General features: G+C 38.9%; 1 protein-coding gene across 2 annotated transcripts in view; it reads right to left on the bottom strand.

Moving 5' to 3' along the window:
• Window positions 1-4,103: 4,103 nt before the first annotated feature.
• EDNRA (endothelin receptor type A) overlaps window positions 4,104-16,967 on the bottom strand; it is a 36,413-nt gene continuing 23,549 nt past the window's right edge. For both annotated transcript variants that reach the window (XM_040582344.1, XM_040582351.1), the window contains exons 4-8: window positions 15,427-15,625; window positions 11,279-11,431; window positions 8,921-9,054; window positions 8,411-8,519; window positions 4,104-6,279 (exon numbers count right to left, since the gene is read on the bottom strand). In XM_040582344.1, coding sequence (XP_040438278.1) covers window positions 6,139-6,279; window positions 8,411-8,519; window positions 8,921-9,054; window positions 11,279-11,431; window positions 15,427-15,625 — 736 coding nt within the window. In that variant the 3' untranslated portion in view covers window positions 4,104-6,138. The remainder of the gene's footprint in view (window positions 6,280-8,410; window positions 8,520-8,920; window positions 9,055-11,278; window positions 11,432-15,426; window positions 15,626-16,967) is intronic.

Below are 16,967 nucleotides of genomic sequence, written 5' to 3'. Positions count from 1 at the left end.
AAATTTAGACACAGAGCTTTCAATAAATATGAAATGTGGCTACAGGATGGCACAGAGGTGTCTAGTAATGATGGATTTCTAATCTTCCCCTATGTTTAAAAATATATAACAGAGTACATGTTCTCTTGGATTTCTTAGAAATGCTTCTCATTAATCATTTTGGATGCTTGATTCAGTAACTTGTAGACTCAGTCTTTTTACTCCCAAGGACTAAGACAGCATAAGACTATAGTAAAGGCCTTATTCTGAGATGCACCAAGTATTTCCAGATCATTGATTTCAGAGCAGTTTGCAGACGATCAGTTACTCTGAGAAATGTGGGAAGAGTGCTGCTGAAGAATAATAGAATAAATTCTTTCTTCTTATCTGTTATATTTATTATGCTGAGCTTTTATTGTAATAATAAGCTGCTGTAACTAACAAGACTGCAAAACTGTGACTTGAGCAACAGTTCATTTCAGAATCAGTGGTATCTGTACAAGGAAAAAGCTGATTCTAGATGTGATACTAGAGATCAATTAATTTCATCTTCCTTTAGAGAAACTGGAGATGACCTGCATGTTTTTATTTAGTTCTTATCTTACTTTCCCACACTTGGACTAATGATAAGCTATGTTTCTTTTAGAGCCACATTTTAAACATGCCTGGTTTTGGTTGGGTTTTTTTCCTATGCACCTTGGGAATCACTTCTGTTCTAGTAAACTTTTAATGTGTCTTCACTTACTCCGATTTTGGAGATAATTGCCTTTATTTAGTCTTTGAAAGGGTGAGGCGTTTAAATGAGGAGTACTTCACTGAGCCAAGCTTTGCACAACTGATTGGAAGAAATTTTGCAAGGCAATGTTAGCATGCAGTCCAACTGTGTTTCTTCTAATGAAAATGCATGCTTTGCCTCAGGGACATTTGAGCAGAAATCTGTTCATACAAATGCAGCAGAATTTGAATTTGTACCATGTCTTCTCACAAATGGAAACCCGTAAGGCTTCACAGAATCAAATCATATAGTAACAAGATTGTGGTAAATATGTAAATGATGAGAGAAAAACAGCAAAAAAGGCAAGTAATTCCACAAACAATGGAATTTACAAATACTGGTTTCCAAGAATTTGTGTGTTGTGGTTTGATTCTCAGATATCTTATAAGTTGCAAGCTCTGATCTTTTTCTGCATCTGTAATTTTTATAACATCTATCATGTGAACTTGTTGAGTACACATAAACTCCACTGCAAACAGCAATTTTCTGTGTAAATCACAAGTAGGATCTTGTTCTTCTAACCATCCTGCAGGTTTTGTCAAATTCTCTGTAACATCATAATGATGATAACTCTGTTCTGTAAACTTAATTGAAATTTAGTAGGGGCTTCATAGTTGTTTTTGAAAGATGGAGGGACAGGCAGCTAAACACTCGAAAATGGCTGCATTAAAAGCAAAAATAAACATATTCAGACATGCAGATATGAGGGTTGCATAAGGCTTCTTTCACAGAACCAAGCTAACAGTTCTATCAGGTGAGATTTATGATGAACTACTACATAGGCACATTTTTTCCAAAGCACAGGAGCTGGCTAGGTTAGGTCTGAGGCACAAAGGTTCATTTGTAAATAAATAAAGTCAAACATAAATATAAATGAAAACCTTTGTATGCTATAACTTTGAAGAAAATAAGTATAAAATATACCAAAAAGGAAATGTTTAGTGAGGTAGTTCAAAGAAAATGCATATTGAAAACAAGGAGAATAATTGGCGTCTAAATTAAATGAAACTGCAAAGTGTTTTGCATTCACAAAGGCTGTGGATGTTTTCTACCTAGACTTTAGTAAAGACTTTGATACTGTCTCCCACATCATTCTCCTGGAGAAGCTGGCTGCTCACGGCCTGTAGGTGTGCGCTCCGGGCTGGGTAAAAGGCTGGCTGGCTGGCCGAGCCCAAAGGGGGGTGGGGAATGGAGCCACATCCAGCTGGCGGCCGGGCACACGTGGTGTTCCCCAGGGCTCAGCGCTGGGGCCGGTCCCGGTTCGTGTCTCTGTCTGTGATCTGGGCGAGGGGATCGAGTGCCCCCTCAGCGAGTCTGCAGCCAACACCCGGCTGGGCAGGGGTGCTGATCTGCTGGAGGGCAGGAGGCTCTGCAGAGGGGTCTGGGCAGGCTGGATCCGTGGGCCCAGGCCACTTGTATGAGGTTCCACAGGGCCGAGTGCCGGGTCCTGCCCTGGGGTCACACCGGCCCCACGCAGCGCTCCAGGCTGGGGCAGAGCGGCTGGGAAGTGCCTGGGGGGAAAGGGCCTGGGGGTGCCGGTGGGCAGCCGGCTGGGCATGAGCACCGTGCCCAGGTGGCCAGGAGGGCCAGCAGCATCCCGGCTTGTGTCAGCAACAGCGTGGCCAGCGGGACCAGGGCAGTGACCGTCCCCCTGCACTGGGCACTGGTGAGGCCGCCCCTGGAATCCTGTGTTCAGGTTTGGGCCCCTCGCTGCAGGAGGGACACTGAGGGGCTGGAGCGTGTCCAGAGACGGGCAGCGGGGCTGGGGAAGGGGCTGGGGCACAAGTGTTGTGAGGGGCGGCTGAGGGAGCCGGGCTGTTTAGCCTGGAGACAAAGAGCCTGGGGGGGCTTATCGCTCTCTGCGACTGCCTGACAGGAGATCATACGCAGGTGGGGGTCGGTCTCTTCTCCCAAGTAACAAGTGACAGGAGGAGAGGAAATGGCCTCACGTTACTCCAGGGTTGGATTCAGGGATCTTAAGGTCTTTTCCAGCCTGAACAATTCTGTGATTCTATGATTCTGTGAAAGTGTTTGAAGTTGAGATATGAGAGGAAACAGTCCATGAAATTTTCCACTGACTAGATTGAAAAGAGTTGGGAATTGCGAAGTCCACAAAAAAAAAAAAAAAAAAGTGATAATTAAATGGATTTTGATTATGATGAAATAGATGTTACAAAAAGTGTAAGAAATTAATCAGAAAATTGTGGAATAGAGATCCTGACAGCTGCACAGAAAAGCTAGGCTTGGCTCCCCTGAGAGGAATGAAGCGACATAAAAATATCTATAAAATAAGAGGTGGATGGAAGGATAGTTATGGTGGAAAGTTGTTCTCATGTAAAAGAGAAAGCAGCTTCTGTGCAAGAGCAGAGGAAAATCCAAACTAAACCTACACTGGTTTTGATGCACTAAGAGAAATGCCAGAGCACCTTTTTGTAAAACTTGGCAGGAAAAGGAAAGATCAAAATCAAAAAACGTTGAATTTCAGAATTGTGGAAGATTTTTGTTGATTCTTTTGGAAAGTTAGCTTTTTCAGAATTGAGAGTTTATACAGTGCTAAGAGAAATATTTACTGTTAGCAGTGGGAAGAACAGGAGAGATTTTGAAAACTAAGTACCTTAGTAAGTTTTGGAGATGCAGTTCCCCCCCTCACTATAATTCCCACATCATAACACCCTTTGTCCTTATGATTGGCTTGTGAGTAGGAGCAGCAGCGACAGTGAAAATACAAAAGAGCATGCAAGGCAAAAATGTTTAAGACCTCCTGAGACCTCACTTGTCACTCTTATTTAGGCTCTCTCTGTCCTTCCACTGGCTGGAGGAGATGGAAGGAGGATCACCAATTAGTTTTTGCAGGCTTTGATCCCTAAGTAAGCTTCCAAAAAATAATTCTAAAGCATTCTAAAAACTGCCTCTCACATCTCTTACATACTTCACCCTTTTTTTTTCTTTAGTTAAAAAGTTTTATACTTTATAATGCTGCTGCTAAGGTCAGTCAGCTCTTTGGGGAGTAGGAAGATTTTTTTTTTTTTTCATCTAGGCTGAATTGCTTAAGTATGCCTTGTGTGTGCACATATATATATCTTTGCCACATAATAGAGCCAGCTATTGGTTTGAAAGCAATAGATGTTTGAAGTGTTAATGCTGAAAGGTTAACTGTTAGCTTTAAATGACTTGTGGTTGGTATCACTGCTGATAGAGCCTAAAAATGGTCCATTTTAGGGTCTGAAACTTTTGCAGGTAGATTTTTTTAGATTTTTTTAAATTATTATTGTAGAACTTTAGAGTTCCTGCCCTGGATTGTCTCTGCTGCTCACTGTCATGTAGATAGGTAGAAAAGATTGTCTCTGAACAATCAGATTATATATTATATTGCTGGTATAGTGTGAACTTTCTAGTTCATCCAACCATCATGTAAATAACAGAAGAGGGGAATGCACACAAAGCTTTTTCCTGCCTTGAAATAAAGAAGGGGCAACTTACAACTTAAACCCATTCCTCATGTCTGTTTTCTGTTTACCTTTGTCATCTCCTCAATACATTCTGTCAAAGGAGCAGTGAAGGTGTCAGGATATAGAGACCAGTAATTCAATCTTCTCAAAGGAAAGCATTGTTACTCATTTACTATGACTTTCAATACAGTTTGAGGATGAAATAGTTTGAATAAAATTCAGCCAAGTTTCATTCAATACCATGTTCTTAGGCAGTACTAGAGCACTGTCAGAAGATTGTATTTAGGTTTATAACATATGAACATAAATTTATATGTATTTATACACACATACATGCCACAGAGACAAAAGCACACAAAAATATATAAACCAATTTAAAGAATTGTTTTTAATATACTTTAGAAGATTTGTGTGAATGTAAACATTTGGGAAATTTGTGCAGCAGAAGTCATTGTAGGCACTAGCATTTTGACCTCATAAATAAAAATATGCAGGATTATATCTTTCACTTGAAATGTAACAAATGTTTAAAATTTTGTGGAATTTTAATTACTGCTTATTAGCCTGGCACAACAGATGCTATAAATTTTCTAGCAGATTTGCGCATGAGGCATATTATATATGACACCACATTATTTAATTCCACTATTTAATGAAAGGCTACCTATTAAAAATTTTTATAGCCAAACAAGAAATCTCTTGCCATGTAACCATAATGGATGAAAGTAATAACTAAATCACCAGTTTACATGTATGCAAGCAATATTTTCTATATATTATTCATAGCATTTGTATGGTTAACAATGCTAATAAACTATCAAACCCCATTGAAATCTTTGAACATTGTGAGAATAAGACAAAGAACTCTGTAAGCATAAAGCAGAAAAAATCCTTGTGCTCTTCCAGCTGTTAAGGACTTCCACAGTTCTGTGTTCTCTCTGACTATAACCTCATGTTCACAATGCGTAAGTAGTATTGTGCATAGTTACTATGATAATAACCATATTCTCAGAACTCTTTGGACAGCCTTAATAATATTTCACTGTGTTCCACTGATCCTCATTTCAACTTGGATTTAATGCAGCTATAGTGTAAATAGATTAACAGGTTCATATAGTTGAAGAATTAAAATGGCAGGTTAATTAAAAACATACTGTAAGCTGCCCCTCTGTGGGCAGCTTTCATTCTTTTTGCTGATATAGGTTACGTTTATTTTGTACAGAGCATTAGAATAAATAACACAGTATAGTACTGTATTATTAATACCTCTTTTTTGGGTATTAATCTGTGCTTAAGTGCCAAATTTTGATGCCACTTTAAATAATCTCTTCCTATTTTTGAGTCCTGAAGTGCTACAAATGTGAATGGCCCAGCTAATGTCCTGACCTATTGTAACATAAGTAAATAAAATACTAGTGTGGACCAAAACATTTTCCAACATAAACCTGAAAAACAACAACAACATGCAAAACATACTGATGCATGGAATATATCCACCACACAAAAGTTAAAAGGCAGATGGGCAGAGAGAAAATGCAGTCACAGACAGATTCCACTTTGCTATCTTCTGAAAAGTTCCATAGGGATTAATTCTAGGTGACAGTCAGGTTAAAAGATTGTATTGTACCAGTCACAGACACTGGACAGTTCCTGCTTGGTTCAGAAGAGTAAACCACCTGTGTAGTTCAAGTCAGTTTTTTGGTGTCATAATCACATCAATATCTTTTTCAGAGTCAGAATTACCATCCAGTGGATCTCAGTTCACAGAACATCACAGTTACAGTCAGTCAATCTACTCAGTCACCTCTAGAATTAGGTACAAGGGTGCACATGTCTGAATTGATTATAGAACAGTCACTGGACTGCCTGTTGAAATAGCTTTGTTGTGACTTTTTTTCCTGTTTGATTCTGAAGTGGTATCAGAGTCCTTAATTTTCAGTTTATGCTGTCTTTATGGCTGCTTCGGTCTGTATTGTGATTGTTTAGTTCTTGATTTTTCCACTGAATGCTTGTTCCATTCATGGGCACTGAAGTCACTAGGCTCTTAGACTGAGAGCAGCAACAGCAAAGACATGACTGGGGAGAAAAAAAAGAAAGTTAACACAAACCTAACAACTCTATGCAGATTGCCAGCCATGTTTTTCATTCAGGAATGACCATGTGATTCTAGCTGAAGAGAGTCATAACTGCACTCAGGCAATTTTTTTATCCTACAATACAAACAATTCTTGTGATTAAACATGACAAATGCAGCAAATTAGGCCCAGCCTAATTTAAGAAAAACTCTTATTTAAGAAAAACTTCCACACTATCAAAGGAGAAATTTGTTTGACTAAGCTAAATAGATCCAAGAACTGACAGAACTCAATACATATTGTAAGAGCTGGGTTGGGGGTTTTTTTCCCACTTTATCACTGCACTTCAAACTTAGGAATCAGCTTAGCATGTAAAAGAGAAGAAGAAAATTCCCCAGCCTGTGACTTAGTTCTCTTCTCACATCTTAGAAGAAGAAAAAAATATTTAGGAAAAGGGTCAGTGAATATATTGAGATGTATCATTTTTCACAGCTAAGAATAGAAGGTCATTCAGGATCATATGCTCAGGTTATTCACAGGCTGATATGTTCAGTTCTCTCTTGGGAAAGGAGCAGAAAGGATTCTTCAGCTATCCTCCCCTTCCTTCACAAAAACTAGTGCCTAATTCTGTGTAGATGGAATCTCTACTTAGGGGAAAGAGCTAGGGCCTCAGAGGAGCAATGGCAATAACAGCAGTAGATTCAGGTCGTCTGTGATTTCAATGAGAAGGGAGTGTTGCAGAGAAGTAAAGCCAAACTTAAGATATATTAAGATATATGTACTATATACATCTATGGGTGGGTGTGTAAAAGAGCAACAGAGGTAGGGTGAGAAACTCAAGTACAGAATGTAGAGACTGCCTGAATTAATGACCTTGATACGGGAAGGGAAAGGGTAAATTACAATGAGAAGCTGGAAAAGATTAAACAGTAGCTGAAAATTCTTTAATTAGTGTTGTTGGATGGTGATTTTATTTGGAAGGACAAGTGGGAAGAATGAACAAATTATATGAGTAGCAGCCTGGTAGTACTCACTGTTACTTCTCCCTTTCATCTGAGGACAAGTTCAGGCATATTATCCTCTACACAGTTCCCAAATGAAGCAGGGGACCATAAAAAGCAAAGCTGACTCCTTATTTATCTTGTGAAAGTACTCCCTTAAAATAGTTTATGAGTCTAAGCAGGTTACGGGCAAACAGGTATTCCCGAGACCAGGGGTCCTCAAACTACGGCCCGCGGGCCAGATACGGCCCCCCAGAGTCCTCAATCCGGCCCCCGGTATTTACAAACCCCCCTGCCAGGGGTTGGGGGGGGAACCAAGCAGCCGCAGATGGCTGCCTGCCACTTCATCCACGCGCCAGCCCCCTGTTTAAAAAGTTTGAGGACCCCTGCCCTAGACTGATAGTTTATTACATTTCTTCAGTAGCTTGAGTTGCCTATTCACAGACAATGTTTAGTGGTACAGTTCTGTCATCTTTTGGTTTTCTTTGCATTTAAAGCTATTTCAGTCTTCCTTTTCCATTTCATTACTTTCTTTACTACTATATGCTCTCATTTTCTTTCTTCCTGCATTGTCTTTATTAGGTGAATAGGGACTTGAAGAACCACAGTGTCACAAGGATAGCCTTAAAATATGTTGTCATGTGTAGGAACTGGAAAAATGCAGCTAAAAGCCACATACACATTTAATTGACAAAGTCAACTCAGGTGCCTGCTTTGGTGTTCAAACCTGAAAATTTTAGTCATTAATGAGATTGGTTAACTGCAGGCAGCTTGGCATCCTGTGTGTGTGTCCTTTGGATTCGTCTAAAGTGGGAAATAAGTTACTAACCAAATTGTATTTCATATACATATCACATGCAGATAAATAATATTTACAAGAGTATGTCTATCTCAGTTTACTTATGAGGACTATGTCACACTTATTTACTGGTTTAGCATTTCAGATAAAGTGGATAGTTCCACTTGCAGTTTGGTATGTGTGCTATGTGAGCTGCTAGATGGTAAACTAGACAATTTCTAATCTTTCATTCCTTTGCATGTCTCTTTTCCCAACTGCTAAAAAAAGATAATAACTAAGTGGCTCAATACAGTTTGTTAACTGGACTTAAAATCTTACCAAGAAGATCTTACCTGGAAACAGTTTTTAAACTTCTTGCTCACAAAATACAGAGCTATTGGGTTTATACAAGAGTTCATAGTTGCCAGGTTGATGCTGATATAATCCAATGGCAGTAAGAAACTAGGCAACAAAAGAAAAAGCAAAAGCTAAACATTTAAACTGTTCATATATCATAGAAGCATCCATGCTCTTTGCGGTTACAGCCTCTTCTGTCACAGAAACTAATTCTCTTTTACCTAACTCCCCCATCTAGTCTTGTATAGTCTAGGTCTATAATAACCTGTCTCACAGAAGTTCACAAAAGCCAGAGGGAAGTGACTGCAATGATTAAAGACAACTTTTATTAAAATTATGCTACCCTATTCTGAAACCCCTGAAAATGGATGCAGCTGAAAAGTAATAAAGTATTTGCTCTTCTAACACCACAGTTGCATGTACAATGACATTTCTCACAAAAATTCTAAGTGTGCGGCATTATATGTTTCAGTATAAACAGTTGATTGAAATAGAAAATGAAGTACCTGAGTAGTTCACATCTGCCGGGGTCTCTCTCATTGTATACCATTTTCTTCAAAATTCGGCTCAAATGGAGAGGGAACCAGCAAAGAGCAAAAATCACTACCAAACAGAAAACTGTCTTTGCAACTTCTCGACGCTAGAAAAAGAAAATAATGATGCCTGAGTGCTTAATTCGTATTGGTAGGTGATTGTAGTGTAGTGATGTTGGCAGCAAAGGAAGTAATCTAGACAAAGCATGCAAGGATTTCCGAAGTGCAGCTTCCAGACTACCTGATGTCCCTGAACTGTTTTTTATGGGGCTTATCATGTTCTTGATTCTGGCCACCCTCAACAGAACCTGCTCATCACCAAGACTGGAGTAGCTGGAGCACACAGGTCTCTGCCAGGACACTGTAGGCATTAGTCAAGGAAAATCCACTGCTGGCCTTTTCTGAACCTGATTGCTTTTCCAGCCCTTCTTATTCCTCTATACTGGTTTAGTTTTCTGGCAATCCCTCAGATAAACAGCTTTCTTCAGAAACATGCATAATCTGCAAGAAAACTTTTTAATGTATGTGGGAAACTGGGATCATACCTGCCTGATAAACCACTTGTACGTAATCCTTGATGTGGGGCAATTTGTAAACCCAAGGCACCTAAATCAATTGGTAATTAAAGTTCCATTCAACCACATACCTAGCCAGGATGTCAAATTATTGCTAAATATATTATTTTATAATTAGTATGCATCATGTTACATGAAGGGATACTGCACAGTATATACATTTTGCTATCTGATCCTTGCTATGTGATCTTGATGTTCTTAAGTAAATATTTCCTCTACAAACAAAATTTTAGAAATGTCTGTATTACAGCTTAATCTCATAATACTTACTCAGAAAATAATTTCAATTTAATGGATATTTTATATAGCTCTAGAGATTTACAGATGTTTTAGTGGATTTTTGACAATGCATACCAGTGGTGTTTGGTAAGCATGGATTTGATAAGGAGAAGTGTATGAAGGGGTAAGAACACCACATCTGAAATTGCCCCTGTGACGTAACAATAATTAAGCATTGCAAGGCTCCGTGATTAAGAAATTTAAAATGTAACGTGTGCTTACAGTAAGTCTTGTTAGGCTTTGAATATGGCTACTGTTGTTTCTTCTTTCTTATAATAGCAGGTTTTATCAAAATATGAAAAGGATTGTGAGTAGATATTAATGTAGGGAAGGAAGGAAGGAAGAGGAAGGGAGGGAGGAAGGAGGGAAGGAAGGAAGGAAGGAAGGAAGGAAGGAAGGAAGGAAGGAAGGAAGGAAGGAAGGGGAGGGAGGGAGGAAGAGGGGCAAAAGGTGACAGTTAAAAAGACAAGCATTTGTAAATTGTGGCATAAAGCCATCCTCCAGCAACCAGCCTGAGTAGCTTGCTGGGCACCGCGCAGTGGGATGGGAAAGCTGGAGGGTGGATTCCCCCACCCAGTACATACCGTTCTAGTTCTAATGGGTGGAGCAGCTCGTACATGGTCCTAGAACAGACTGTGTTGCACACCCTGGGGCCTGATGAGGGGAAAAAGTGGAGGATCTGCACAAGGGGAGGATTTCCAGTCTGCTCTAATCTGGAATGAAACAGCAGTGGAGTACCTCCTCTGGAGGGGAAAACTCACTCTGAGGCAAAGGGGACTACTTCAGGGATTCACGCATGTGAATGTGGAATTTGAAAGAAAGAGTGGAATTGGGTGGGCTGACATTAACACAGGGGGAAAACTGCAGATTGTTTTTAAAATTTCAGTTAGGAATTAAACATCAGACAGTGCTGCAAAAACAGCGAGGTGAGATCTGATTGTTCTTTGAGTGACTTCATGATCATTTGTTTGTGCTGTTCTCCCATTGCTCTTTTCAAAGCAGCTGCAGTAGTGGTACTGCAACAGTGCAATAACCCTGAACAAACCAATCCACTCTATTCTAAACTAGGCTATTCTACAGTTGCCTTTTATGTGAAACTGAAGTTGCATATCAAAGTGTGCCAAAAGTAGTGAGGACCCATGGAGTCATATCTTTATGAATAAAAAGAAACATGTTTCTGGCAAATCTTTGAAGTTAAATTTCAAAGCATTTAGCCAGTAGTGATTTGAGGTTAAAGAGCAGGAGAGCACAACTGTCATACATACTTAAGAGAAGAAAGAAACTGGCTAGTTTCCTGAGCATGCTGTCTTCAATACATCCTTATACCATAATTTAGTTCTGTGTTCCGGGTTTAAATGAATACCTTAACGTCATAAAAAGCTTACATCCTCACTTTCTATTTCTGTAATTTACTCTATTCATGTACACTTTGAAACATTTCTAAGCTAACTCAAACATTGGTGTTCCTAATATTTACCTGCTTAAGGTGTTCACTGAGAGCGATTCTCAAGTTGCTGTTTCTTCTGTTCAACATTTCACAAGTCATTAATGTATAAAAGATGGCAGTACATGCCAGTGGCATGCAGAAATAGAAACCAAACAGCCACCAATCCTTTGCATCTTTGTAAAACTGTAGACAAGGTAAAGAAAAGAGAAGATATTTTCTTATGATTCAATGAAAAGCATCACAGAGAGTCTTGGAAAGTGTGGCAGTTAGTACACTGATATCTTTCTGTTGGTAAACAGCACAAATTATGTAAACTTTCATATTGTTGATCTGTTTTGGACCAACATCAAAATGGGAATTGTGGAAGTGTAAACATTTATTTTACCTTACTGTGGATAGCATGCCTGTACCTTTGTGGCAATCTGTCTTGGGTTGGAGTTAGGTTTATTGGTTGTGTTTTCTGAATATTTACACTCATTCATGAAAACTAGAATCCAGCTTCATTAAAAAGACATGCCAAAATGTAGACAGTGTCAGTTTGAGATAACAAATCTTACTAAAAGCCTACCTCAGGAAATGCCATTTACCTCCATGGCTTCTGTCCTGATTCCAAAAAAGGAAAATGCAAAATGTCTTGTAAGTTTAATCACCTTTTGTTATCAGTGAAAAGATTGGTAGTTGGTTTGCTTATGTACTGGGCAGACAGAAGCCCCTTCATAAGTGTTTGTCAAATATATGCAAAGCTTAGTGTCTTCTAGTGGCAGTTACTTTTAACCCTTTGCCTGCCATTCATACCATTTGCCTTTTGTGACAGGACACTGAGGGACTTGATAGAGTAGCAGTACTCTGCTGTGTAATTTTAAGTGTTAGCTGTGATTTAAGCTGTGGTTTAAGTGAATACATTTATGTATTATGGGAAATACTACATTTGACAAAACATTTTAAATTACTTTTTTCTGTAGAAGATTAAATTTTCACACTTGAGAAAATATTGTCTATTGGTTTTTAACTTTTATGCTCAGGCAAAAGTGTGCACTGAAATATGAAATTTTAAGTACTTCCTGTCTCTATGTTATTAGTCACTGAGATGGATGTGTGTAAAAGGGAAGCTTCTTTCTCATAGTCTTTCCCCTAGCTTGTTTATTCCTAGCGGATGTGCTCTTGTAACATCACGGTTCCCACACCAAATGTCAAAATGCTAATAATGGAGAATCATATGAATCCTGCTTGAAAAGGTAAAACTTTTTATATTTTGTTTACATTTAAAACCGAACAGTACTAAACTTTGAAAGATGAAAAAAAGGATGCAATTAATAGACTAGTATTTAATAATGTTAATTTTAAAACCTGCTTTAATTACACTAGAAGGTTGATTTACAAAGAAGGGAACGCTTTTAATTTATCTCCCTCTGCCACAACACAGTTAGCTATTTACAGAGCTTGCGAATTTAGAGTATGCTGCTTGTATCTAGGCCACAACCCCACCTCACAGGACATGTTGAATTGTGTTGATTAGCTTGTTTCCTCCTCCTCATTAGCCTCATCCCTGTGTGAGGAGGGGCTACAGTCTGCTGCATAGTTGCACTCTCCTTGGGGGCAGAATTTCCCCCCACTGGGAACAGAGCTTCTGCCAGCAGAAAACAATATGCCTCATATTTGAAAAGTTTTACTGAGGGGAAATCTAATTAGCACTCCTTCTGCAGAGAAAAGGATTACAAATAGATGGAGAGAATTATCTTTTTTGTGGCAAATTCCTCCAAGTCAGATTAGAATCATGTTGGCTGGGCAGCACAACAAAATGTGTACTGTGTGAATCCATGCTATGTTTACAAGGAAAACTCTGTCATATCAGTCTATTAGTTTTCGTGAGTGTTGCCTGTCAGTCAAGAAAACACACATGTAGATTTCTGTGTCACAACCCTGACCAATGCGTCAATTCTGTATGAGGACATAGCTTTCTGATGTTATAAAACCTACATGAAAATGTCTGTAAATGATTAATTGTGGAATCTGAGTTTCAGAAAAGCTTACATCAAAGCACAAAATTGGGTTGATTTAAGAGAAGTAGACATTCTTTTGTTTTCCTTGAAAGCCCACATGGAACTGGTTTTCTACAGGAAATGTGCATTTTAAACAAGTCTCCCAGTGCACTCAGCCTCTTGGGAATCATGGTCTAGCATGAATCTTTTAAGGATAGCTTTAAACATGAATAAAGCTGCTATTAAAACCAAAAGTTAATCATATATCCTTCCCAAAGTTTAGTGATTGTTTATTGTGGTAGTAAATATTACGGTTAAGGTTAAAATGGTGTTTCCATTTTAATCTCATGTTTGTACTTGCTTGCAATGTATTGAAACACACTCCATTTTGACTGTCATGTCCAACATTTACTCTCAGCTTGAATGTAAATGCTGATTTGTTTCTTTGAAAATCAAACTGGCTTGGGGAGATTTGGAGCTTTTGACTTATGCTGAGCAAGTAAAAGATACTAATTCCTGCTAATAAAACAAAACAGCTCTTCTTCTTACCACGTTAAGAACAGAACAATAATCATTAAAGTCAGCATGCCTTTGAAAGACCTGAACTGTAGTGTTTTGAGAAGAAGGAAGAGAAAACTATTCTTTTTCTTAGGGAGGGACAAAGTAAAGATTGTCCAGGCACATTCATGGAGAAAAATAGCCATTACAAAAGGGAAATTTGTTGCAGTGTGCCTTTCATAAATTATGTTCTTACAACTACAGTATCTACAGTCATATAGTCTGTAGAGCTTAGAAAAAAAGATATAGTAAGTCCTGCATTAATTATTTCCATTAGGGAATTCCTTTTGTCTTTTCTTGCACTTGTCTTTTGCTCTTTCTGCCATCCCCAGTCTGTGTAACTCTACCAAAGTTGATGTTCCTCCAAAAAACACTAATCCTCCACATTTTTTCTGTTCAAAATTTCCTAGCTCCATTTCACCCTATCCTTCCCAATTCTAGCCCAAGCCATCCTCTTATCTAATTAAAGGAGAAATACCAGACATTCCAAAAAAGAGAAATTTGCACTCTACCATGAAAAATTCTGGTCTGGAAAAAAATATGGAGTTTCCCTCAAGACTTAAGATCTTGCACTATATGCCTTCTCTGCGACAAAACAGAACATTACTCTTTCTATTATTGGATGAATGGTGGCTGGCCCTTCTTTGGCTTCACAAAGAAAAAAATTAAGGTAATTTTTTAAGGTAATAAAAAACACTTTCCCATATTCTCAGCGTAGTGCCAGGTGGAAAATCTCTATCCCCCTGTGCTCCCTCTTCATTGGCTGCCCAGCCTCTTACCAAAACCAGCCACAGCTGCACTTTGTCTACATCAGCCAACCCCCTGCCCCTGAAGCCAGCCCACAGCTGTATATTATCAATGTTAATTAACCCGGCTTCATTCCCCTACACCCCTGTTCAGTAAAGATCTATTAATTCTGTAGTGACTACTCACCTGACTTGTTTAACAAGCTAATGTGGGTATTGGCAACTATTAAGCTGCAGTAGTGTAGAGGATGAGGTCTATGAAACATGCCAAAGAAGCCTGGTTTGTCTCAGGCACTTCTCTTGCTCTTGAGTTGCTGTATCTTAGATGACAGCTAACAGTGCCCAAGCTATCTAGGTTGGAGATGTGAATCTGTCAGATTTGTAGTTGTGATTTCTTGTAAATGAGAAGATTATTCTCTGTTTGACTTTGTAAGTGCATATAGAATAGGAAAAGTTATGTTAAAGCATGGTCCCACCCTTTTCTTTATCTGCCAAAAGAGCAGGCTACTGCATGCAAAATGATGACTAATCATGGTAAAACACGGTTTTTGACAGTTACGAGCTCCAAGGTGTTATACCTAGAAACACAATACCTTCCAAGGCTCTGGCTACCCTGTTATCTTTCTTGATTTTACTTTAAGCAGGCCCAAATTGCAAATCTCTGTATTAAGAATCCTCAGTAGTGAAGAAATAAAAATGTTGTGAAGTCCCATTTACTACCTCTGGCTGAAAGTAGAGACAGGCCACTGTAAATGAGGGATCTTCTTTGCACGAATATACATTAGAATACATTTTGCACTTTAATGGATGAATAAAGTGTATCATACTCCAGTATCTTAATTGTCTAACCTATACACTATGGATTCCAAAAAAGAGAAGAAAGGATGTTACTTACCAACATAAAATTATTTGTAGGATTGAGCATACAGGTAACATAACCTTCATCCTTGTATCTGAAAGGTACCACAGCAAAACCAATTGCTTCTGGAATAGCCAGTATGAAGGACAGAAGCCAAATGGAGAAAATTTCAATGGCAGTGATCATAGGGATTCCAATTCCCTGAACGCGGCTCCAGGAGGCAACTGCTCTATACCTGAAAGAGGGAGGCATCAGTTTCCAACCTTCAGTTTCTTCCCTATATTCAACTATTTTGGTTCAAGTTTATATATTAAGCAAAATTCTAAAGCTGGCATCTTAGCCTTGTATTGCTTGTTTTTTCCTGCCTGTTCCAGGGGCTTTGCCAGCTACCAGGTCTCTTAGGACACAGCAGAGCACATGAAGGAGTGGACAGCAGAGAACTGTCTGTAACTGTTTTGCTTATGCACAGGATTGTGTGGAATTCTGCTATGTGGACTACACTATTTCTAAGTAAAGTAGGCAAGGTCTGTGAGACCAGATTGTATCTTTCACTAGATCAACTGACATAACAGGAGAAAAAAAAGAACTTCCAGGGACACCAGCCATTCTAACAGATACAAACCAGCTGTCTTCTTCAGCTACCTCAGTTGTAACATCAGTGCTATCTGGTCAGCTTCCACACAATGAAATAGTGTGAAAACACTCTTCGTGAAATGAAAATGCATTTGTTCTGTTTGCAATATGCAATGTTAGAAATGCTGGCCCTATGCTGCATATTCTGTATTTGCCTTAGGTTACAAATGAGTGCTAGTTAGGACTGTCTGACAGCTATCTCGGCCTCTGCATCACCTTTCTAATGAGAAACTGAAGTGCCTAGCTAAGAAGTCTATACATGCCAAAACCAACATATTTCCCCACTACTTTATCCCTTAGATAGCAAGTTTCTCAGTAAAAAGTGGTATTATTGAACCCTGCTTTCCTGTGTGTGTGTGCCTCATAACTGTGATCTTGGTAAAACGTAGGAACTCCTTTAAAGAAGTGTCAAATACAGCCCATGCATTTCTCGCTTTTCCTCCTCCTCTTTACCTTCTCTGTCCCTCCAGTTCTGGAGGATTCTTGTTACCAGGTTGCAGCCTTTTCCCCAGTTGGGGAACTGAGGGGGTCTTTCTCTACTTGTCTGCCAGTTTTCAAGAAACTCGTAGAGATTTATTAGCTTTGAGACCTCAATCTCTCTTTTGACTCAGGTCAAAATGTTTGAAAATCATTTGGAGAAGACTTACAGACATACAATATAGCATACAAACCAGTCCTTAAATAAAATTCTCAGTAGCAGACTTAACTGTTGTCTAGCAGTAACTGCAGTAGACGAGTTACTCATCATTTCCAACAATTTAGCAAAGACAGTGCTATCTAAAAATATTGGAAGAACAAACATTACTTTTGATCTTGTAATAATCTGAAATTCATGCTGGAGAGTGTTGTGTCAAGGGTGATGTAACAGTTTCTAAATGGCTTGTTTGTCTTCCCCAAAATAATAACACCTTCCCTTTTGGAATGACAGTGCTATGTGGATATAT

The sequence above is a fragment of the Falco naumanni genome, chromosome 1 (assembly GCF_017639655.2).
Source record: "Falco naumanni isolate bFalNau1 chromosome 1, bFalNau1.pat, whole genome shotgun sequence".
In the NCBI taxonomy this organism is placed as follows: domain Eukaryota; kingdom Metazoa; phylum Chordata; class Aves; order Falconiformes; family Falconidae; genus Falco; species Falco naumanni.
This window is presented reverse-complemented; position numbering and strand designations above follow the sequence as displayed.